This window comes from Ovis aries, chromosome 7 (genome assembly GCF_016772045.2).
Source record: "Ovis aries strain OAR_USU_Benz2616 breed Rambouillet chromosome 7, ARS-UI_Ramb_v3.0, whole genome shotgun sequence".
NCBI classification, from domain to species: domain Eukaryota; kingdom Metazoa; phylum Chordata; class Mammalia; order Artiodactyla; family Bovidae; genus Ovis; species Ovis aries.
In genome coordinates, this window is record NC_056060.1 from 73,615,683 (window position 1) to 73,635,362 (window position 19,680).

Sequence of the window (19,680 nt, forward strand, 5' to 3'; positions counted from 1 at the left end):
GCCTGAAGAAGGAGCTCTCGCCTTGACTTGACTAAGGATGCCTCCTGCACTATTCGGACAAGGATGCTCTGGGTCACTGGTGACCAAGCCATTTGCAAATTAGCACCTTTATTTACCAATCTCATGCCCTGGGTCCCTTACTTGCCCTACTACATGCCAACTGGCACTGGTATCAGTCCTCACCTAACCAACTCTGTCATGAAAAATATCCTCTTATTTATAATCCCCTTGTTGAATCTCTATATACTTGTCCTCTAGCTGAGAGCGTGCAGATCAGACTGTGCAGTCCTACAAGGGCCCTTGTATTAGTCAGGGTTCTCAGAGAAACAGAAACAACAAGATGTGGATACATAGACAAAGAGATTTATTATTAGGGATTGGCCCAGGTGATTATAGAAGCTGGGAGAAGATCTACAGGGTGAACAAGCTGGTTTAAGACCCAGGAGAGCCAGTGGTACAGATGGAGTCCAAAGGCAGTCTATTGGAGAAGTCATTATGACTCAAGGAGGGTTGGTCTTTTCTATTCAGGCTTTCAAGTGATTAGAGGAGGCCCACCCACATTGTGGAGGACAACCTGCTTTACTAATTAAAACATTAAATTTCTTCAGAAATATCCCCACAGAAACACACAGAATAATATTTGACCAACTATCTAGACATTCTACAAGCCCAGCCAACGTGGGTGCCTGCTCAGTCATTCAGTCATGTCCAACTCTTTCAACTCTGCAATGCCATGGACTACAACCCACCAGGCTCCTCTGTCCATGGGGTTTCCCAGGCAAGAATACTAGAGTGGGTTGCCATTTCCTTCTCCAGGGGATCTTCCCAGCCCAGGGAATGAATCTGTGTTTCCTGTGTCTCCTGCATCAGCAGGCAGATTCTTTACCACTGAGCCATCTGGGAAAGCCAAGTTGACACATAAAATTAATCATCACAGGCCTTATTAGGAATTCATAATGAGAGGAGAGGGAGAAGCTCAAGCATCACAAGTTGGGACAGCAAAACTGCAGCAAGGGTCAAGACGTGAGTGGGCGTGGCTTTCCTGACCACACCAACACTCTGGTCTTCTACAACGTTCTTCATCTGCCTTTGTCCATTTACCAGTGCCCTCCTAAGTCAGGACTCAGTAGGGTGTGATTCCATCCAGAAGAGAACAGGCCAGACAGAAGTGACAAGGGTTTCTTTATCTGCCCTCTCTCCCCCCAGTCATAGGCACCCCTGACAGCTAGCCACTCAAGAACCGAGCCCAAGTCCATATGCCCCTCCTGACACAGCCAGCTCAAATCAGTTTACTAATCCTTCAGCATAGGTTTGGGTTTTCCCAGTTGGAGAGTCACAGGTCAAGACCATCGGCAGGACAGAGAAGCCACAAGTCAGAGAGCTCCCTGGGTGACCAGATCAGTTTAGAGCAACTCTAAAGGATCCGAACTACACCTAAACTGCCTAAGGATCTCAACTGAACCAGCTCTTGAAACTGCCCTGGGGTGGCTGGGATGGTGCCCACACTGGACTTCTGAAGATTGATGCCAACTAGAATAATCCACCCCCTTCCCTACGGGTGGCTGAAAATAGTTCAGAGAATGTAGACTGAAGAGCTAAAGGTCCCTGGTTCAATCCCAGGTTTCAGCCACTATTTCTGATCCTTTTGTAACGTGAACTATGAGATACTAATGCCAAACTAAATGTCCGGTCTTCAGATACTCCATATATTGAGCTTCCCTGCTGGCTCAGACAGTAAAGAATCTGCCCGCAATTCAGGAGACCCAAGTTTGACCCCTGGGTTGGGAAGATCCCCTAGAGAAGGGAAGGGCTAACCATTCCAGTATTCTTGCCTGGAAAAAATCCCATGGACACAGAAGTCTGGTGGGCTATAGTCCATGGGGTTGTAAAGGGTCAGACATGACTGAGCAACTAATAGTTTCACTTCCACCCCTTTCCCAAGTCTGCTTTCTACCCTCTCCATCTTATCTCTCACTCCCACCTCCAATTTTTGTCCCCAGCAAACATGACTTCTTTTTTCCTTCTTTGATATTATTTCTCTGTGTTTAATGGCAAAGCCTCCCCAGCTCCACTGTTTTACCAGGTCCTCAATGCCTAACTTCACATTCTCTAGGACACAGTACTACAGTATTCACACCCCTTCACACATGCAGCCCTGACCCCATGTCCACGTGGCTGCCACTGGCACAACGGCCTTGCTTCCAATAAATCAGTGACGATTCAAGAGGACCATCATCTAATCTGTATCCCCTTTTTACCCTTCAGCCTTTCACCTTCTTGTCTAGCAGAGTCTGCGGTTCCATCTTCCTGTGGTGTTTATGACCATGCGGTTGTTTAAACTGCTGATTGTGGGTTCCAGCAGAAAGACATGGTATTATTATCCTAAGAGTTTGGCAAACAACCCCTTAACTTATAAAACAAATACCTGCATTATAAATGTGTCGGGATGCAAAAGTTAAATTATAAATGTTTATTATCCTTCCCTTTCCCCTAGTCCTCACTCCCTCCTCCCTTCTCCTGAGGAGGGAAAGTGCCTTTGGCTACTGATTTCCCCTCCTCCAAAGCCCCAAGGGGAGCACCAGTCAAGCCTTGGCTTTCCTGTGTTGGCAGAAAGGAGCCATATATTCAGGAAGGTCTGCTGGTGATGAATGAAGGGGAGGGGCAAAACTTCACAGCTGTGGTAGACTAGGAAAAATACTGAGAAAACAATGATTTTTAAGAGGCAGTGCTATGGTTTATGGGCTTCCCAGATGGCTCAGTTGTAAAGGATCAGCCTGCCAATGCAGGAAACACAAGTTGGATCCCTGGGTAGCAAAGATCCCCTGGAGGAGGAAATGGCAACCTACTCCAGTATCCTTGCCTGGAAAACTCCACGGACAGAGGAGCCTGGCGGGCTACAGTCCATGGGGCTGCAAAAGAGTTGGACATGACTAAGTATGAACGCACACTGTGGTTGATGGTTTGAATCCCCCTTTGGTCCCTTTATCTTTTACTTGAGGTCAGAATGGTTTATGAGGACTTGGGGTAGTTAGTGTTGTGTGTCCTTGAATGTGAAACAACACTGACACCATACCACGTGGTTCTCCACTTTTGTTACATTTTTTAATTACTTGAAAATGTACAGAAACTCTATTAAATTAATGGGCTCTCATGTAAAACCTGAAAGAAGAGTATCAGCAAAACCAAGAACAAGAATTCAAAGCCTCATATTGTTAATCCTCTGACCTAGTTGAATTCAGATGCCAAGCATTTCATGAAACCTTTCTCCAGCTTTGGGTGACAATGCAAATCACAGGCTCTGAGAGTAGCCATCATTCAGAGCACTCCTTTACTGGCTATGAGACCTCTCCTTAATAGGACTGACTAGCAATGAACTTTACATTGATGATAAGCATCCCCAAAATTATACTTTTCTTTCTGGATGGTTTGAAGAAAAACAGCTGGGGAAAAATAGGTGAATAAGGACAGAAATGGTAGATGTTACCTGATGGAAATTCAGAGAAAATACTCAATAAAGTTATACAAGACGGTCTCTTAGATATTCATTGCAGAAAAGATCCAAGGACTGTTTTATCTCAAATTGTCACACATCCTCCTTTGATCATAATTAACAAGCAACTATTAATATTTCTTGACAGTTCTTAAGAACTAGAAAATAAAGTTGCTACCTGAAAAGAACCCCATATTAGACTAAAGTAAATGAAATAAATAAAGGGATAAAACTACAAATACATAACAAAGACCCTGAATAACAAAGAGGCAGATGAGTAAATATAATGCAGAACAACAACCAGGCACAAAAGCAGACAACAGAAAAATCACTTCATTCTCTCCAAATTATCTTGTAACACTTAGGAAAAGAAATTATTGAGACCAGAAATGCACACTGTAAATATTTACTTGGCTAATTTATTTCACTCTGCCTAGACATTGTTCTATATTTAAAACCAATTTACTGCTGTTGTCTTTGCAGTTCATATACTCCTTTTGGTTTACAACTAATACATTTAGCAGATTCCACCATCCTCAAATGCACAATATTTTCTTGGTACCTTTGAAATGCAAATATAGGTAGAGCATTAGTGGTTCATCATAATTCTCTGAAAAAGATGAGTTGCTCTGCAATACACAGTTCATAAACCTTCACTGCAGTAGACTGATTCATCACATGGTCCTCCTTGTAAAAACATAAACTTGGTCCTACAGCCTAAAATAAATCTGCTGCTGCTGCTGCTAAATCGCTTCAGTCGTGTCCAACTCTGTGCGACCCCATAGATGGCAGCCCACCAGGCTCCCCCGTCCCTGGGATTCTCCAGGCAAGAACACTGGAGTGGGTTGCCATTTCCTTCTCCAATGCATGAAAGTGAAAGTGAAGTCGCTCAGTCGTGTCCGACTCCTAAGGACCCCATGGACTGCAGCCTACCAGGCTCCTCCGTCCATGGGATTTTCCAGGCAAGAGTGCTGGAGTGGGGTGCCATTGCCTGGGTAAGCCTAAGCAGAATTACAGAGGGAACCAAGACGAAATGGTAGAATTTATGTGATGGGAGACAACTTAGTTAACATTGAATCCAATCTACATATGACAACAATAATAACAACACAGTAGCTAAAAGTGTTGAGCACCCAAATATCTTTTTTTCTGAGTTACATGTTCATGGTAACCAAGTGTGGAAAAAATAAAAAGTGTTTTTCTCTAAGTATTTTTGCGTGTTCAGTACAGAATTTTATCTCCTACTCCCTAGACTTCATATCCTAGTTATTTCACCTGTTCCTTAAAGTTTCCATTGTACAGTTGTTCCGTAACTGTTGAGGGCCAACCCCCAATTATTGAATGTGTGTGTTGTGTCCAACTCTGACTATTATAAACCTTTTTGTGATATATAGTCTTATACATATATATTCTTGGGCACTTGTATGATTATTTCTGGGGGTACATTGCAGAAATAGGAGTCAAAGGCAGACCCCTGGCTAGACATTTTTTAGATCAATGTTGCCAAATGAATTGACAAAAATATGAACCAATTTACATTTCACACCCCAATGGCATGTAGGTGCCACAGCCTTGCCAGTCCTGAGTGTCATTCTCCTCATGTTTGCCTATTTGACAAGCCAAAGGTTGCACCTGGTTTGATTTCTTTTTTTACACCAATATTCATTGGCCCTTTATTTATTTGTAAATTTTCTATATTCTTTATACATTTTCTTTTGGATTATTATTCTTATTAATCAGAGAGCACCCTTATGCATCAAAGATAATAAGCTTCTTGACCCTCATACACTGTGACCATTTTTCACAATACATGTGAACATATGTGACTTTTTAAATTAATATTTAATTTAGTGGCTTTACAATGTTGTGTTCGTTTCTACTGTGCAACAAAATGAAGCAGCTGCACAGACACATAGATCCCCTCCCTTTTGGACTTCCTTCCCACCAGGTCCCCACAGTGCATTAAGTAGAGTTCCCGGTGCTATATCATACGTGACTTTTTTTAGGTCAACATATCAATCATTTTCTTTATGGTTTTCTTCATCTGTTTTTATATTTTCAGAGTCCTCTTTTTATTTCCAAATAGTAACCAATTATCTAAATGCCGTATATTAACTACTTCATCTTTCCCCATTGCCACTTATCACATACTAAATCCTCACATATGTAGCATAGGTTCAGTGGCTGAGATTCTTGTTCTGGTTCATCGATTCTTATACTGATACTATTCTGCTTTAATAACTTTATATTACATGTTAACATATTAGCACAATTAACTTGTCATTCTTTTTAAGTTATTGGGTATTCTCCCCAACTTCTTAATATAACTGCTATAATTACTCTGCCATGTGCCCAATTCAAAAATTCTATTGGAATTACTATAAATATATTAACCTGAGGAGATCTAATATCTTTATAGTACAGTGCTTCCCACCCTAGACCATGAGCTGTTCCCCCATTTTCATTCTTCTACATATCTCAGCAAAGTGCTTTTTATACTTTTTTTTCATAAAAGTCTTCCCATTACGAGACATTTTATAGTTTTTGTTGTTATTGTGAGAAGGATATTTTCCATCATATTTTCTAAGTAGTTATAGCTGGCACCTGATAGAATTTTTATGAAGCTAATAATTCTTTGAACACTTCTCACAGGAACACATTATTCTATTTTATCATCACCTAAGTGTTTGAATTTCCTTAGTGACTACTTCTAGACAAGGAAGGGAGAGGACTGCTACAAACATACCACCTTGTGCCTGTATTATGTGTCAGATAGGATCAAAAAAGATAATATCCATGTAGCATTTTATAAACTGTAACTTGTTTCCTTTTCATACCTCATCTGATACTCACAAAACTGTCTAAAGTGGACCAGATGCTCTAGGGTAAGAGTTATTATTATTCTCATCTTAAAGATGAGAAAACTGAGGTTCAGATTTTAGTCACTCAGAGAGTTTGATAAAAATGCAGACTTCTGGGCCCCATCCCAGACCTACTTTCTGGAATCTTAGGTATGGGGTGTGAAACCAGAGAATTTGTGTTTTTAAACCAGCTTCCCTTGGTGGCTGCCATGAAACATTGATTTCAACCAAGTCAAGACGAAGGCTGAAAGGTTCTGCCTCTAAGTTAGGTATTTATTCTACCATACCTCGATGTCAGCTTAATTATTATAAGTTTCTAGTGATGTAGTCTGGAGAAGGCAATGGGACCCCACTCCAGTACTCTTGCCTGGAAAATCCCATGGACGGAAGAGCCTGGTAGGCTGCAGTCCATAGGGTTGCTAAGAGTAGGACATGACTGAGCGACTTCACTTTGACTTTTCACTTTCATGCACTGGAGAAGGGAATGGCAACCCACTCCAATATTCTTGCCTAGAGAATCCCAGGGATAGGGTTGCACAGGGTCGGACACGACTGAAGCAACTTAGCAGCAGCAGCAGCAGCAGTGATGAATGAATGTGACTGAAAGAGCTGGCTTTCTTTTTTTAAGTATCTCTTTAAACAGGGGGTCCTGCATAAAGCACAGCCTGATTTGCAGACCACACATCTCCATATGCAGGCTTCATTCATAATTCAGTCACCTCTCACCAAAGCCTTACTCAAAAGACAGCGTCCCTGTACTCTATCGCTAATGCCAGGGAGACTGGCTACAGTGGTTTATGTGGCCACACTGTTATGTTGGCAGTGGTCCTGCCCCACAGGTGGAGTCCAGCAGCCCTGTAGATGGTGAAAGTTGCCTGGAAAAGTGACAGAGAGCCCCCAGCACTGATACCACCCAGTGGAACCACATTTCCATGGCATCCCCTCCTAACAGGTAGGCCAACTCTAGGACAGAACACCATTGCGGTTGACCCCATCCTGCCACTTCATGTCTAGGAAAGCTTATGATGACCCTTTGGGAAAGGCCAAGGGCTCATCTAGAGAAAATAAATGCCTCAGAGATGCCCATTTTGGTTGGAGTTTAACTCACGGTTACTCAACCAACATTTACGGCGTCACATGCCAGGCCCATGCTAGATGTTGGTGCATGAGGATAAAAAGCACAGAGCACTTTAAGGCCAATGGGCAAGTAAACCTGGAAAGATGCTTAAGGTACCTGGGGGGAGGAGGGGCATCAAGGAGGAATTATGGAAGTGAGTTTTCCAGGTTATGGAAGCTTTCCAGGTTGATGGGTATGGAGAAAGCATTCCAAAATTTCTTTTCCAGATCTCCAGGGGGGACAACTTAAGCAAAGGCATTGTGAGTATAACCTATTGCAGGATATTTGGGCTGTAGGAGGATAAAAATAAGAGCTCTGGAAAGGTAAACCACAAGCCAGATTACACGGAGGTTGCACACTCATGGAAAGCATCTGAATTTTATCTGAAATGACTGGGAGCCAGAGATGCATTTATTCTGGTGGCAGTGATAAGGAGAACAGGAGATGGAGCCTGAAGAAATGAATGTAGATTAGGAGTCTTTTGCAACTGACAAGGTTGGGGGTCAGGGGCTGCATGGGGACAGCTACATGGATGGTAAAGAAGAGTTTGACTCTAGAGATACTTAGCAGGTAGAACTGGCAGGATGGAGACACCAAATGAACATTGAAGAAGGAAGGGTGAGGCCAAGTACTAAGACTCTAAAATCCCAGGATGTGGATGTCATGGAATCATAGCTCTGTCTTTGGTTTGGCCTCATCCCCAGTCAGTTCCAAGAGCCCTGAAACTGCACAAGCTCCTCCCCTTTCCTCTTGCCTTTCATCTGCCTCCTCCTCCATCATCAAACAAGGACTGAGAAGGGCAGACCTTTCCTGAACACCCAGCCCACACCCAACTTCATTCCAGCAAGTTATGTTCCCAAAAGTATTGTTAAGAAGCCATCTGCTTAGTGATGCCACCTTATATTTATAGGAGCTTTATAGGAGCTTTCTGTATACCGTGTTTATGCTCACGATCTCCTTTTCTGCTCAACCTTCCAGCAAGAAAATTGAGACTTATGGAAGTGGAAACTTGCTCAAGGTCCCAGTTTGTTCACAGTGAGTTCAGGCCTCCAACTAGTTCTTCTGCCTTAAACTCTGGGGTGATTACAATCCCAAATGACTATAAACCAAATCCCCTGTCACATAGGTGTACCTAAGGGAAAAAAGAAACATGACCAGGGGTGGAAGATGCACGGCAGATGTATTTTACCCTTTTCAAATGGAACTTTCATTACGGTAGGACAAATATAAAGACCTAACCAAAGAACATCCTCAGCTCAGAATCCTACTGGATTCTCAGGGAACCTGTTTGGTTTTCTCCTCAGTCCTCTTCAGAAACAGGAACTCACACCAACAAATCAAATAAGAGACTTGCCTGAACAACTTTCATTTCTCACATATACACATACACAAACATACACGCGTGCTCACACACAGGCTGCTCCTCAGGAAACAAGAGGCACTCTCTGCAAAGAAGGGAAACAAGCTGGCTGAAGGGGGTCTGTGTAGGCGGATAAGAAGGTTTTCAAGCCACCTTAAGAGGAACACATAAGTTGGAAGGATAAAACCCCACTAGGGAGAAATTCACCACCATTCATATTCATAAAAACGTAGTGTCTGTTTCTAGTTTCATTCTATTTTCTAACATTTTAATTTGAGGGGAATGTCATCCCAGATGCCTCTGAGTTTCTTCCTTATAGAATGAACATGTTCATTTGTGAGGCGGACACCACGTAACACATACAGACAAGCAACTCCTCAGAGCAGACCCTGGGGTTAGGTGAGTCACTGTCCCAGATGGGATCTTCTAGAAAGGAGGACGCACAAGAGGTGATAGTCAGGTCAGAGAGGGAAAAGCTCAGTGAAAATACCCTGTTAGCAAGCATGACAACGGTCATAATTGAGATTTTTCATTTAAACTCTGTTTTTTGCAGCCACCAGAGGTAGACAAATTATAGTGATGATTACCCCTGACTTTGGAAACGCTTATAAAGAATTTCTACACCTTGTTAGCTTCCCAGGTGACACTAGTGGCAAAGAATCTGCCTGCCAACGTAGGTAGACATAAGAGATGCAGGTTTGATCCCTGGGTCGGGAAGATCCCCTGGAGGAGGGCACAGCAACCCATTCCAGCATTCTTGCCTGGAGAATGCCATGGACAGAGGAGCCTGGCAGGCTGCAAACAATAGAGTCAGACACGACCTAAGTGACTTAGTACACACAGACCCTTTTAGGGTAAAGGCAATGTGTTTATTTTCCAGGTGAGGGAGAAACCTACTGACCTGCCTGACATCTCACCAAATGAGTGGAAGGCTAAGTATGGACTTGAATTCAGACATAAAGAAAAATTAGCAGAAACTTGGACATAAAGCCAAGAGCCTGCTCCTCTCTTCTCAACATCATGCTGGGGAACTGTTCAACACCCTTCCCTCAAGGCTTAGCAATCTAGGGGAATTCACCTTTGTCTGATGCTGCTACCAACTAAAAGTTTAGATTTTCTGTAAGTTGCATGTTACCTTGTAAATCTTGTTGGGTCAAAATGGAAATAATTCATTTAGTAAGAGAGCAGAACACCAAAGGTTATCTTTCCATAGGATAACAACCAGTTTTCCATTGAACCTAGCCATTTTATTCTGACATTTTGCTTTTTAGTACCTATAAATGCCCAGTTCTTCAAAATGTCCTTCAAACAAGATTTCTTATCTTACTAATTCTCTCATAAAGAGTTAATAAATCTTTGATATAATATCAGTCTATATTTGCATGAGGGCATATTTCAAGCTTTCTTAAAATTCTGTTTATTGCTATGTTTATAAATTTAGGGTTTCTTCCTCCAAAACAGTGAAAATGAAAGGGAAAATGTTAGTCACTTCAGTCGTGTCCAACACTTTGTGACCCTGTGAACTGTAGCCCACCAGGCTCCTCTGTCCATAGGATTCTCCTGGCAATACTGGAGTGGGTTGCCATGCCCTCCTCCAGGGGGATCTTCCTGATCCAGGGATCAAACCCGGATCTCCTGAACTGCAAGCAGATTGTTTACCATCTGAACTACCAAGGAAGCCCTAGGACTTCTATGGAATTATATCCACACACCTAGTCAGGTCTGCCTTATCTTACCCACCAAATAGAATACACTCAACCTGGTTGCTGCAGACAGCTGGCCTTGTGCTGGGAATGGAGGGGCACTGGGAGGTTTTCTCATGACTGATCTGCCATTTCCACCATGCCAGTCCTCAGATTCATCATATATTCATCACATCGACCCCGAAAGATTTATCTGGCAGATGAGATGACCAGTCCAACACCCAACAGGGCAAGGGCTATGAACCAGGTTCCTAGCACTGCTGATGAGCTGGACTGATGGTCAGAGCTGGCTTGCAGGGAATGACCAACCCTTCCTCATTCAGGTTTGCAAATAACATGCTGTTTCATGAGGTGACAGAAATGCTAGGGTTGAGGGGCAGGGGTGGGCTTACATCCTGCTGGGACATTTACTCTCTGGGTGAAACCAACTAAACCTCAGGAGAGCAAATGTGACTTCAACTTCATTAGCACCTCACTCACTCCGCCTCATAAATTTAACCATCCAAGCTGCACCAAGAGCAAACACAAGGAAGCAAAGAACTTAATGGATTTGGAGAGGAAGGCCTTCATTTTACATACTTAACAGGTCACTGACAACTTTTCACACTTTATTGAGAGAATCATCTGAGCCATTAGCAGGTCACTTGACCCACTCTCTTTAAAACCTCTCTAAGCTCAGAAAAAAAAAGAAAAGAAAAGCAATTCTAAAAGCTCTGAGAAAAGAAGGTGGTCTGGGATTTTAGCCTGACCACTGTCTGCTAGGCAGGTTTACTGGCTGCAGGCAATTCCCAGCAGTTAGTGTCTTTCCAGGGAGCTTGAGGCTGCAAAGCTGCAGCTCTGCTGGTTTTGAAGGGCCTCCTTCTGCCTGAGTTGCCCCTGAAGCTTCACTTCCATTCTGTGGATTCAGCATCTACTACAAATGTCAGGAATTGTGCTCTGTACTGTGCAGGGCATGGGTTATGGAGACTGTCTCAAGGGTCTTCCTGTCCAATCAGAAACACAAGACATTGATCCAAATAGCAACCATTCAGGGTAGAAAGTGACTGGCAGTTCACACATATTATAAAGTTGTTGTGCCATGTCACCTGCATCGAGTATATATGTGCATTGAGTAGACATACACAGGGGGAAAAAGTCAGACTGGCCTTGGACTTAGAAGAGATTCAATAAGCATTTGTTGAAGGAATGTTAGTCATTCAGTCATGTCTGACTCTTTGTAACCCATGAACTATAACTCACCCAGCCTCCTCTGTCCATGGGATTTCCCAGGCAAGAATGCTGGAGTGGGTTGTCACTCCCTTCTCCATTGTTGAACGAGAGAAAGCAACAGTTGTTCAGCACCTACTATGGGCCAGGCTATGTGCCAGGCATCTTCTCCTTTAACTTCCTCCTCACAAGTATTCTCTTCAATGGATGATGCTCTCTTTTAACAAATAGGGAAAGAGGGGCTCAGAGATGTTAGGTCACTTTCCCAGAATCACGTAGATGGTGAATAGAAAGATAGGATTCAAAAGCAGAACCATCCGACTTACAAGATCCTGCTGTCTCAACCTCTCTGCATTTCCTCTGATCATTTTAGAGCACACCTTCTTTCTGTGCTGATCTAATTCGTTTCCAAGTTGAGGGGCCTCACAGAGCCAGGTTGACAAGCGATAAGGCATCCATTGCTAATCCAAGATAAGGACTCACAAAGCCATCTGCATATCCCACAATGTGTGAGTACTGCTTGGCACTGTCTCTGGCTGTCTGTCCCGTGATGTTTTCCATCATCAACCCTGTGATCCCCTCATCTCCCTTCTGATAAAATGGAAGAATCCAAGGGCAGAGAAGAGAGAATAAACATGGTTTCCAGAGATGGGGGCACAAGCACCGCCCTGTCCCCTCACAATTCCTCCAGCAGAGCTGACCCAACAGAGCAGGCAGCCGCTGCACAGCAAGCTCAGAACCAACCTGGCTTCCACCCCAAAATCCTCATCTTCCCTCCTCTTACCGTTTTGCCTAAACCCAAGAAAACTGTTTTAATTCCTTCTCTTTCACTGCCTTTGGGAAAGAGAAGTCAGGACTTTCACAGCTTAACAAAGCCTGCAGCATAAAGCCTGTATTAGTGACTTAAGAGGGCCTGAGCCTGCACGCTCACCTCCTCAGCCCTGTCTCCTCCAGTGCATGCTGGGTAGCTCCTGAAGCACTCCCAGGGCACCATGGGTAACTCCTGACGATCTTGGGACTCACCTCAGACCACGTCCTCCAGAAAGCTTTCTTGAACCACTTCAGCTGTGTGTGCTCCTTCTGCCTGCTCCCACACTCGTCTTCACTGCCCCTGCAGAGTGTCCACCACACTGCCTGGACCCTCCTCGCCACGCTCTGTGACAGCGGGAGATGTATCTCCCGGGAGCATAAACACTCCCAACTCTTGAGCACAGCCCTGGAACCCAATAAACCCTAGAGGAAGGGAAGGACAGAGGAAAGGAAAGACTGGGCTCAGACTCTCAGCCCAAAGGCTTCCTTCCCAGGCTGTCCCTCGCCTCAGGCCTGGTACAGTTCCCTGCAGTCAGAGCTGCCAAGGGAGAAGAGGGTGAGGTCTGAGGAAAAGCAGGCTGGAAGGAACGTTTGTTCCCTGAGAAAACTCAAGCATGATCTTCAGGGCTCCAGTGAGGAAGGTCGGAGCCATCACTTTGGAACATCTGCAGTGCCCGGTGGGGCCAGGAGGATGAGGCAACTTCTGGTGCTCACTCCACAGATGGCCCTGGGTCTGTAGGTCGGGGGGCTATCCCAGGGGGTCTCCGAGCAGCTGCCCTAACCTGTGTGTACTGGGCTCACTAGAGGCAGGAAATTTCATGTTGTAATGGCTGGCTTTCTTCCTTTCATTCCTGATCCATGACTAGGTGGTGGATGGGCCATTAAAGAAGTCATTTAGGCAGATTTTAGGAACATCTGACCAGGCTCCAAGTCTGCAGGAAGAGGAAAATATAACAGGACACAGAGCTGGGGGCTGCGCCATGTCGCCTTCATTTCCATCGCTAGCCTGGCTTATGAAAGGAAAACATTTAAACGCCTGTCTTCTGTGTTGTCACTAGCACTGGGTGGAGCTGAATTCACCACTTAAAAACTCACATTTAAAAGCTCATCTGAGTGGCTGCCGCCATGTTATCAAGCTGAACACATGTTGATCTGAGAAGATTAGAAAAATTGTTCCCAGTGTCTGGGGAGGCAGTGCTTTTAAACAAGTGCTTTTCAAAGAATAAGCCATTAAGAAGCACTTTGCACACATGTAGCCCCTGAACCTGAAAACAAATAAAACTCAAATCAGTACCAAATCAGTAACTCTGAGCAGTAGACTAGAGAATCTGGCTGGCATATTTTAGAGATGCAGTTATAAAAGGTTGCTGTTCCATTTATTTTTCATTTCCTGAACAGTTAATGACAGGAGGGATCAAAAATCATTTTTATGTTGGACCTGCACATTTTTATTAAAATAGACTTGATTTACAGTATTGTGTTAGTTTTAGGTGTACCATATAGCAATTCATTTATTTTTTTATTATATTCTACTATAGATTATTACAGTATATTAATATAAACCCCTGCATTTGTAGCATTTGTATATTTTTCTAAATCAACTCAGAAAAAATCACATTCTCCTTCATATTTCACTTTCTTTTTCCAAAAAGGAATTAAATTTTTGTGGAAATTTAAATTTGTTCCTTCCATTTACCAAGAAAATGGTATTACTCTTGTTTTCAATCTGTTCTATCTCAGTTTAGTTTCAAGTTGAGACTTTATTTCATTTCCAGCCATGTAAAGAGTGGCTGGTATTCCTCTATTACCTCTTACTTTTGGACATAATTGCTTGGTGAGGCAATAAGCCTACCTGGTAAATCAAACTCTCTACTTTTCACTCTATACATATGCTTCAGTTATGTTAGAAGAGACCCATATACAACACTTCCTTCTGCAAAAAACTTTCAAACTGTCATGAATCAGTTGAGCTAAAGCTGAGAGATATTGAATAAAAACACTTTTTGCAATAAATGTTAAGCCCTTCTCATTTCACTATTAGCTTTGGCTTCCTGCTGATCCTGCTGAGATTAGTCATGTCTGACTCTGCGATTCCCATGGATGGTAGCCCACCAGGCTCCCCTGTCCATGGAATTTTCCAGGCAAGAATACTGGAGGGGGTTGCCATTTCCTATTCTGGGGGCTCTTCCCAACCCCAGGATCGAACCTGTGACTCTTATATCTTCTGCACTGGCAGGCAGATTCTTTACCACTGTGCCACCTGGGAAGCCCCAGCTTTGCTATAAATTATAAAATAGGCAGGTGGGTTAAGATCCTTTGTTTTCAGGGCTTCTTAGCATTTTAACAACAAATAAAAGCCGAGATTTCTGGTTACATGAGTATATCCTGAAAGGTGGCTCAAACCAAATGGAAGAAGAAAATAACCTAACTGAGAACGAACCCAGCATCCTTTTCCTTCAGGAGCTTGATATTATAGGGCCTAATCAGGATTAATGAACAGCCTGCAGAGTGCCCTAGTGGCACCAACAGTATTTGCCTTGGTTGAAAAATTTGGACTTGACTCAGCCCATCTGCTCTCACTGCAGCCCAAGGCTGGCTTTCATTTGGCGATCATGCTGTCAGCTCAGTTTAGAATATACACGGGTGAGGCATATGCTTGGCCTTGCTGCCCAGGGAGATGCTGGCATAGAGAAACATGAAGGATCCTGATTGAAGCTCACATTTACAGACTCTCCTTTTCTCTTCTCCCCTAGTTACTGTGACAGTGGGAGGCAAGCAACACTTGCTTGGACTGTATGACACCGCAGGACAGGTACGTTTTTCTTATCTTGATTCATGAAGAGTTTGGGAGGGCGAAGAATGATCCATTTGACCAAGTTTATGGGGACTGATGGTATAGACGTTACCTCCTGTGATGACCTGGGGCGAATTTATCATATACCTAAATGGCAACCAAAATATTTTTAATATCTTAAAAATATCTGTAATAACAGAAAACTAAATCATTATGAGATTCAAGGTATTGATAAGCAAATACCCATTCTTTTATTGATTGATGACTATCACTAACCAAAATCACATATTTGGTGAAGAGTTCCAACTTCTTCTAACCCATGCCAATTCCAGATCCAGGGTTACTGAGTCAATTTCATAAATTTTAGTTTCATCCATTATCTTTTTTCCATGTTGTATTCTTTACCCACTCTTTATTTAAAAAGCCTAATGAGCTGTGGAAAGGTACAAAAAGAGATAGGGAATGGGGGTCAGGGAATAGAAAAAAGATGGATTTAGTATCAGAAGGAGAAAAAACTGGGATCCTGGATGGTTTTCCAAAGTAAGGGTCAACCCCTGAACAACTGGAGTTGAATCTAAATTCTCTATTTTTGAAATATGCTCATTCTGTCAGAAATATTTCTTCAAGTCAGAGATCTTGGCCAACCAATATGTAAAGCAATAGAACTCTCGATTCTTAAACCAGTTAACACATTCTCTGCTAGGGTGAAAATGTCACCTTATCTTTTTTTCCCTTGTATCTCACATGTCATTACAAAAAGTTTCTAGTTATAAGTTCATGGGCTAGAGGGGCAGTGGTTAAGTAACTGATGGCTATGACCCCATTTTTTTGACAGAGCTTTTGTTCCCATACATCCTGGGTCATTTATTGAACTCAAAAACAGTGGATTGTTCAGTCTGTCCCAATTCATACATCTTAAGTCCTTTGGAGTAAACATTTGACCCTGCTTATTCCCACTGTGAGTCTCCTGGTAATTGTTATATGCAGTTATGCATTTGTCTAGATTTTTTTCACAATTATCTGGAGATATGTCTTTTTGCTCAACTTGAAAACAAACAAAAAGTCATAATAAATGAAATTCTCCTTGGGATTTCTGTATGCATTGGTAAGAACCACTGTATAAATGTCTTGCTGTTGTTCAGTCACCCAGTCATGTCCGACTCTTTGTGACCCCATGGACTGCAGCACACCAAGCCTCTCTGTCCCTCACCATCTCCCAAAGTTTGCCCAAGTTCATGTCCATTGCATCAGTGATGCTATCTAGCCATCTCATCCTCTGCTGCCCTCTTCTCCTTCTGCCCTCGATCTTTCCCAGCATCAGGGACTTTTCCAATGGGTTGGCTGTTCACATCAAATGATGGTGGCTCAGACAATATAAATGTCTATGGAACATCAAAAGCAGGTGTTCCACAGACAGCAGAACCAGGCAGTGGAGAACTTGGAAAATCTAGCAGCAGACTCAAAGCTTCTAAAAGCATCTAGTTTCCCCTCACTGGCAGATGGGTGCTTTAGCCAGCTACCCCCAGGAACCAGAAAGTGGAGGAGACCTCTCACATCAATACCAAGACACACGACTAGGAAAGGATGCCCACAGACACGCAGATTGGAATAGTGAGTGGCTCCTCTGCGCTAAGGTATCAGGCTTCAGTGCAGCTCCCGCTTGACTCCCTTCCACTAGAAAGCATTCCAGCAATGGAAGGAGGCTGCTCTTTGGGCTGGAGTTGCCTATTCTCATTCAATCACACAGTCATTAGGGTGTCCCCATTCATTCATCAGGACTCATAGCCTGAAAAAGACAGTGTACACCCTTCTCATACATAATCATATCTTATGAATATAATCCAGTTTGAAAAGTTCAACACAGCAAGGATTGTTGCCTGACTCTGAAACCTGTTTCCCTTGCCTTCTAAAAAAGCTCCCTATGCCTCCTGCCCTGTGCCCAGCCAGTTCTCCCTAATTCTATAGCAATCAACTACAATTGTTAGCTTCTATGCGTTAACTGTCCCCAGAACAGCCTCCCCCTGGCCTCTATTTAATTTCAAATCCAACAAAGCTGCATAAAACCAGTTTAGTTATTCTTTCCCACTGCTCCATCTTTTTAGAAAAATTTAAAAATAATACTAATATGGGAGTAGAGACTCTAAAGCAGTGGAAAAAACATGTTTAGACTCCAAACTGACCCAAAATTCGGACACAGGAGAAAGTGATAACAACAAATGGGTTACAGATAATTCTTCAACTTAACTTTCACTTTAATGCTTTCCACCAGCTACTTTGAAAGCCCAGAGGTAGACAAAGTTCATAGGGGAACATAAGATGTGGGGAAAAGAAATCAGAACATATCTTAAGGTTGGTTATAGAACTGAAATTCTAAGACTAGGAACTTTGAAAATGATTTAAATAGTGCCTTAAAGAACCGGAGTAATTAAGCAAAACTATTGGAGGCTAGACCTAAGGGAGACCTTTCAGCAGTAAAGGGCTGTGAAGTGTTGGAATGCACGCCACTAAAGGATTCACATAATTCATTACGTGGAACAGTGTTTCTCCGATTGAGCAGAAATGAGAATCACATATAGGGCTGCTTAAAATCCAGTCCCTGGGCCCCAGCCTCAGAGCTGCTGACTCTACAGTTCTGGGATGGTGACCACACACTTAAATTTCTGACAGGTAACTTTGAGAACCACTGTTCTAGAACCTTGGGACTCAGAGTCTGGACAACCAACCAGCAGCATCACCAGGGACGTTATTAGAAAGGCAGAATCTCAGGCCCCATCCCCCACCTACTGAATCTAAAAATGCATTTTAAGAAGATCTCCTGGTGATTCATACACACATTAAAACTGGAGTCTTTGTTGGTTGAAACACTGTTCCTAATGTTAGGAGGATACAGTGGAAAATAACCATTACCCAAGTTGATTCCCATGGCTCCACAACTCTGCCAGTAAGGCTTAGTGACAAATTTAATTTAGAAGCATTGTCCCAAAATTTCCATTCCCAGCTTCAGGGAAGATAACCTCCTCAGTTATATTCTCACAAATGTTGCTGAGGTCACATGACTAAGGAAGATCTATAACTAATTCAAAATTACTCATTTAATCAGAGTTACTAACAGGAAAGAGAGATAATCTCAGAACCAATTGATTGATTCCTGAGCCGCAAAAAAAAAAAAAAGAATCAAGCCTCCAAACCTGGCTATAGGGTTCTATCTGGCTGTGAATAATTAGATTTTCATACACGAACAAACTTAGCAGTGCCCCCTCATCTTTGTCTTGAGTTAACCAGGGCTCAGAGTTAAAAACAACCTCAAGAAGCACACGTGTTCAGAAAGATAAAGTGCAAGGAAATATCACTTCTACCCTCAAAGTCAGTCCTGGACAAAATCATCTGACCTGGTTCCCTCCACTTTCCCACACGTCATCACCTCGGGCGCCACCGCAGTCCCACTAGACTTGCCTGAGACACCTTCCAGTACTGCATAGCCAGCCCAGCATCCGCTCAAGACAGTGTAACAAAGTCACGTGCATACACTGCCAGCAAGAGGCAGCTGCTAGCAAACATTAGCTCTCTTCCCAAACCCCTGAAACAAATGGATACTTGCACTGTGAGTAGAGCTCTTTGAAGACAAAGAGTCTCCAGAACTCCAGTTCATCTGTTCGACAGAATTCCAAACATTGTTAGGCAATGAAGTGAGGGGCTTTTTTACAGGGTCACTCTGCATGTTACGCACCAGCTCACACCAGGGAGGCGATAAGGCCCAGGTCTATAAGCCGAATCTATTTAGGTCCTGCGCGACTTAGCAGTAGCAACCCAGCCTGCACAACACATGCCCCAGCAGCGTGTGGCTGAGAGGCTTTCTGAGAGGGATTTCTAGAGCCCAGGTCTTTGGCTTGACTACAGTCTGGAGCCGACTTTTTCACAACATGCTTACAGGCCAATTTTAAAGCATGTTCATGAGAGACTTGGGCTTCCCCAGTGGCTCAGCGGTAAAGAATCCACCTGCAATGCAGGAGATGTGGGTTCGATCCCTGGATCAGGGAGATCCCCTGGAGAAGGGCATGACAACCCTCTCCAGTATTCTTGCCTGGGAAACCCCATGGATGGAGGAGCCTGGTAGGCTACAGTCCAGAGGGTTGCAAAAAAGTCCAGCACGACTTGGTGACTAAACAACTGCATGAGAGACTAGGGGAGAGCAGGAAGCAGGGTAGGGGGATGCTGCTGCAAGCCTGGACATTTGCTGGCTGAGAAAGGCCAAAATGGGAGAGGTGTCTCTCCCAGGTCACAGCCCAGAACCAGGCAACCCCCACCTCCACCCGGCCCCCTAGAGTGGGACCAGTCCCAG

At 43.5% G+C, this 19,680-nt stretch overlaps 1 protein-coding gene across 2 annotated transcripts in view; it reads left to right on the forward strand.

Annotated features, from left to right (window-relative positions):
- Positions 1–19,680, forward strand: part of RHOJ (ras homolog family member J) — a 96,354-nt gene that overhangs the window by 57,140 nt on the left and 19,534 nt on the right. For both annotated transcript variants that reach the window (XR_009601254.1, XM_004010708.5), the window contains exon 2: positions 15,301–15,359. Coding sequence is in view for 1 of the 2 variants with exons in the window: in XM_004010708.5 (XP_004010757.2) it covers positions 15,301–15,359 (59 nt within the window). In the remaining variant the exon portion in view is untranslated. The remainder of the gene's footprint in view (positions 1–15,300; positions 15,360–19,680) is intronic.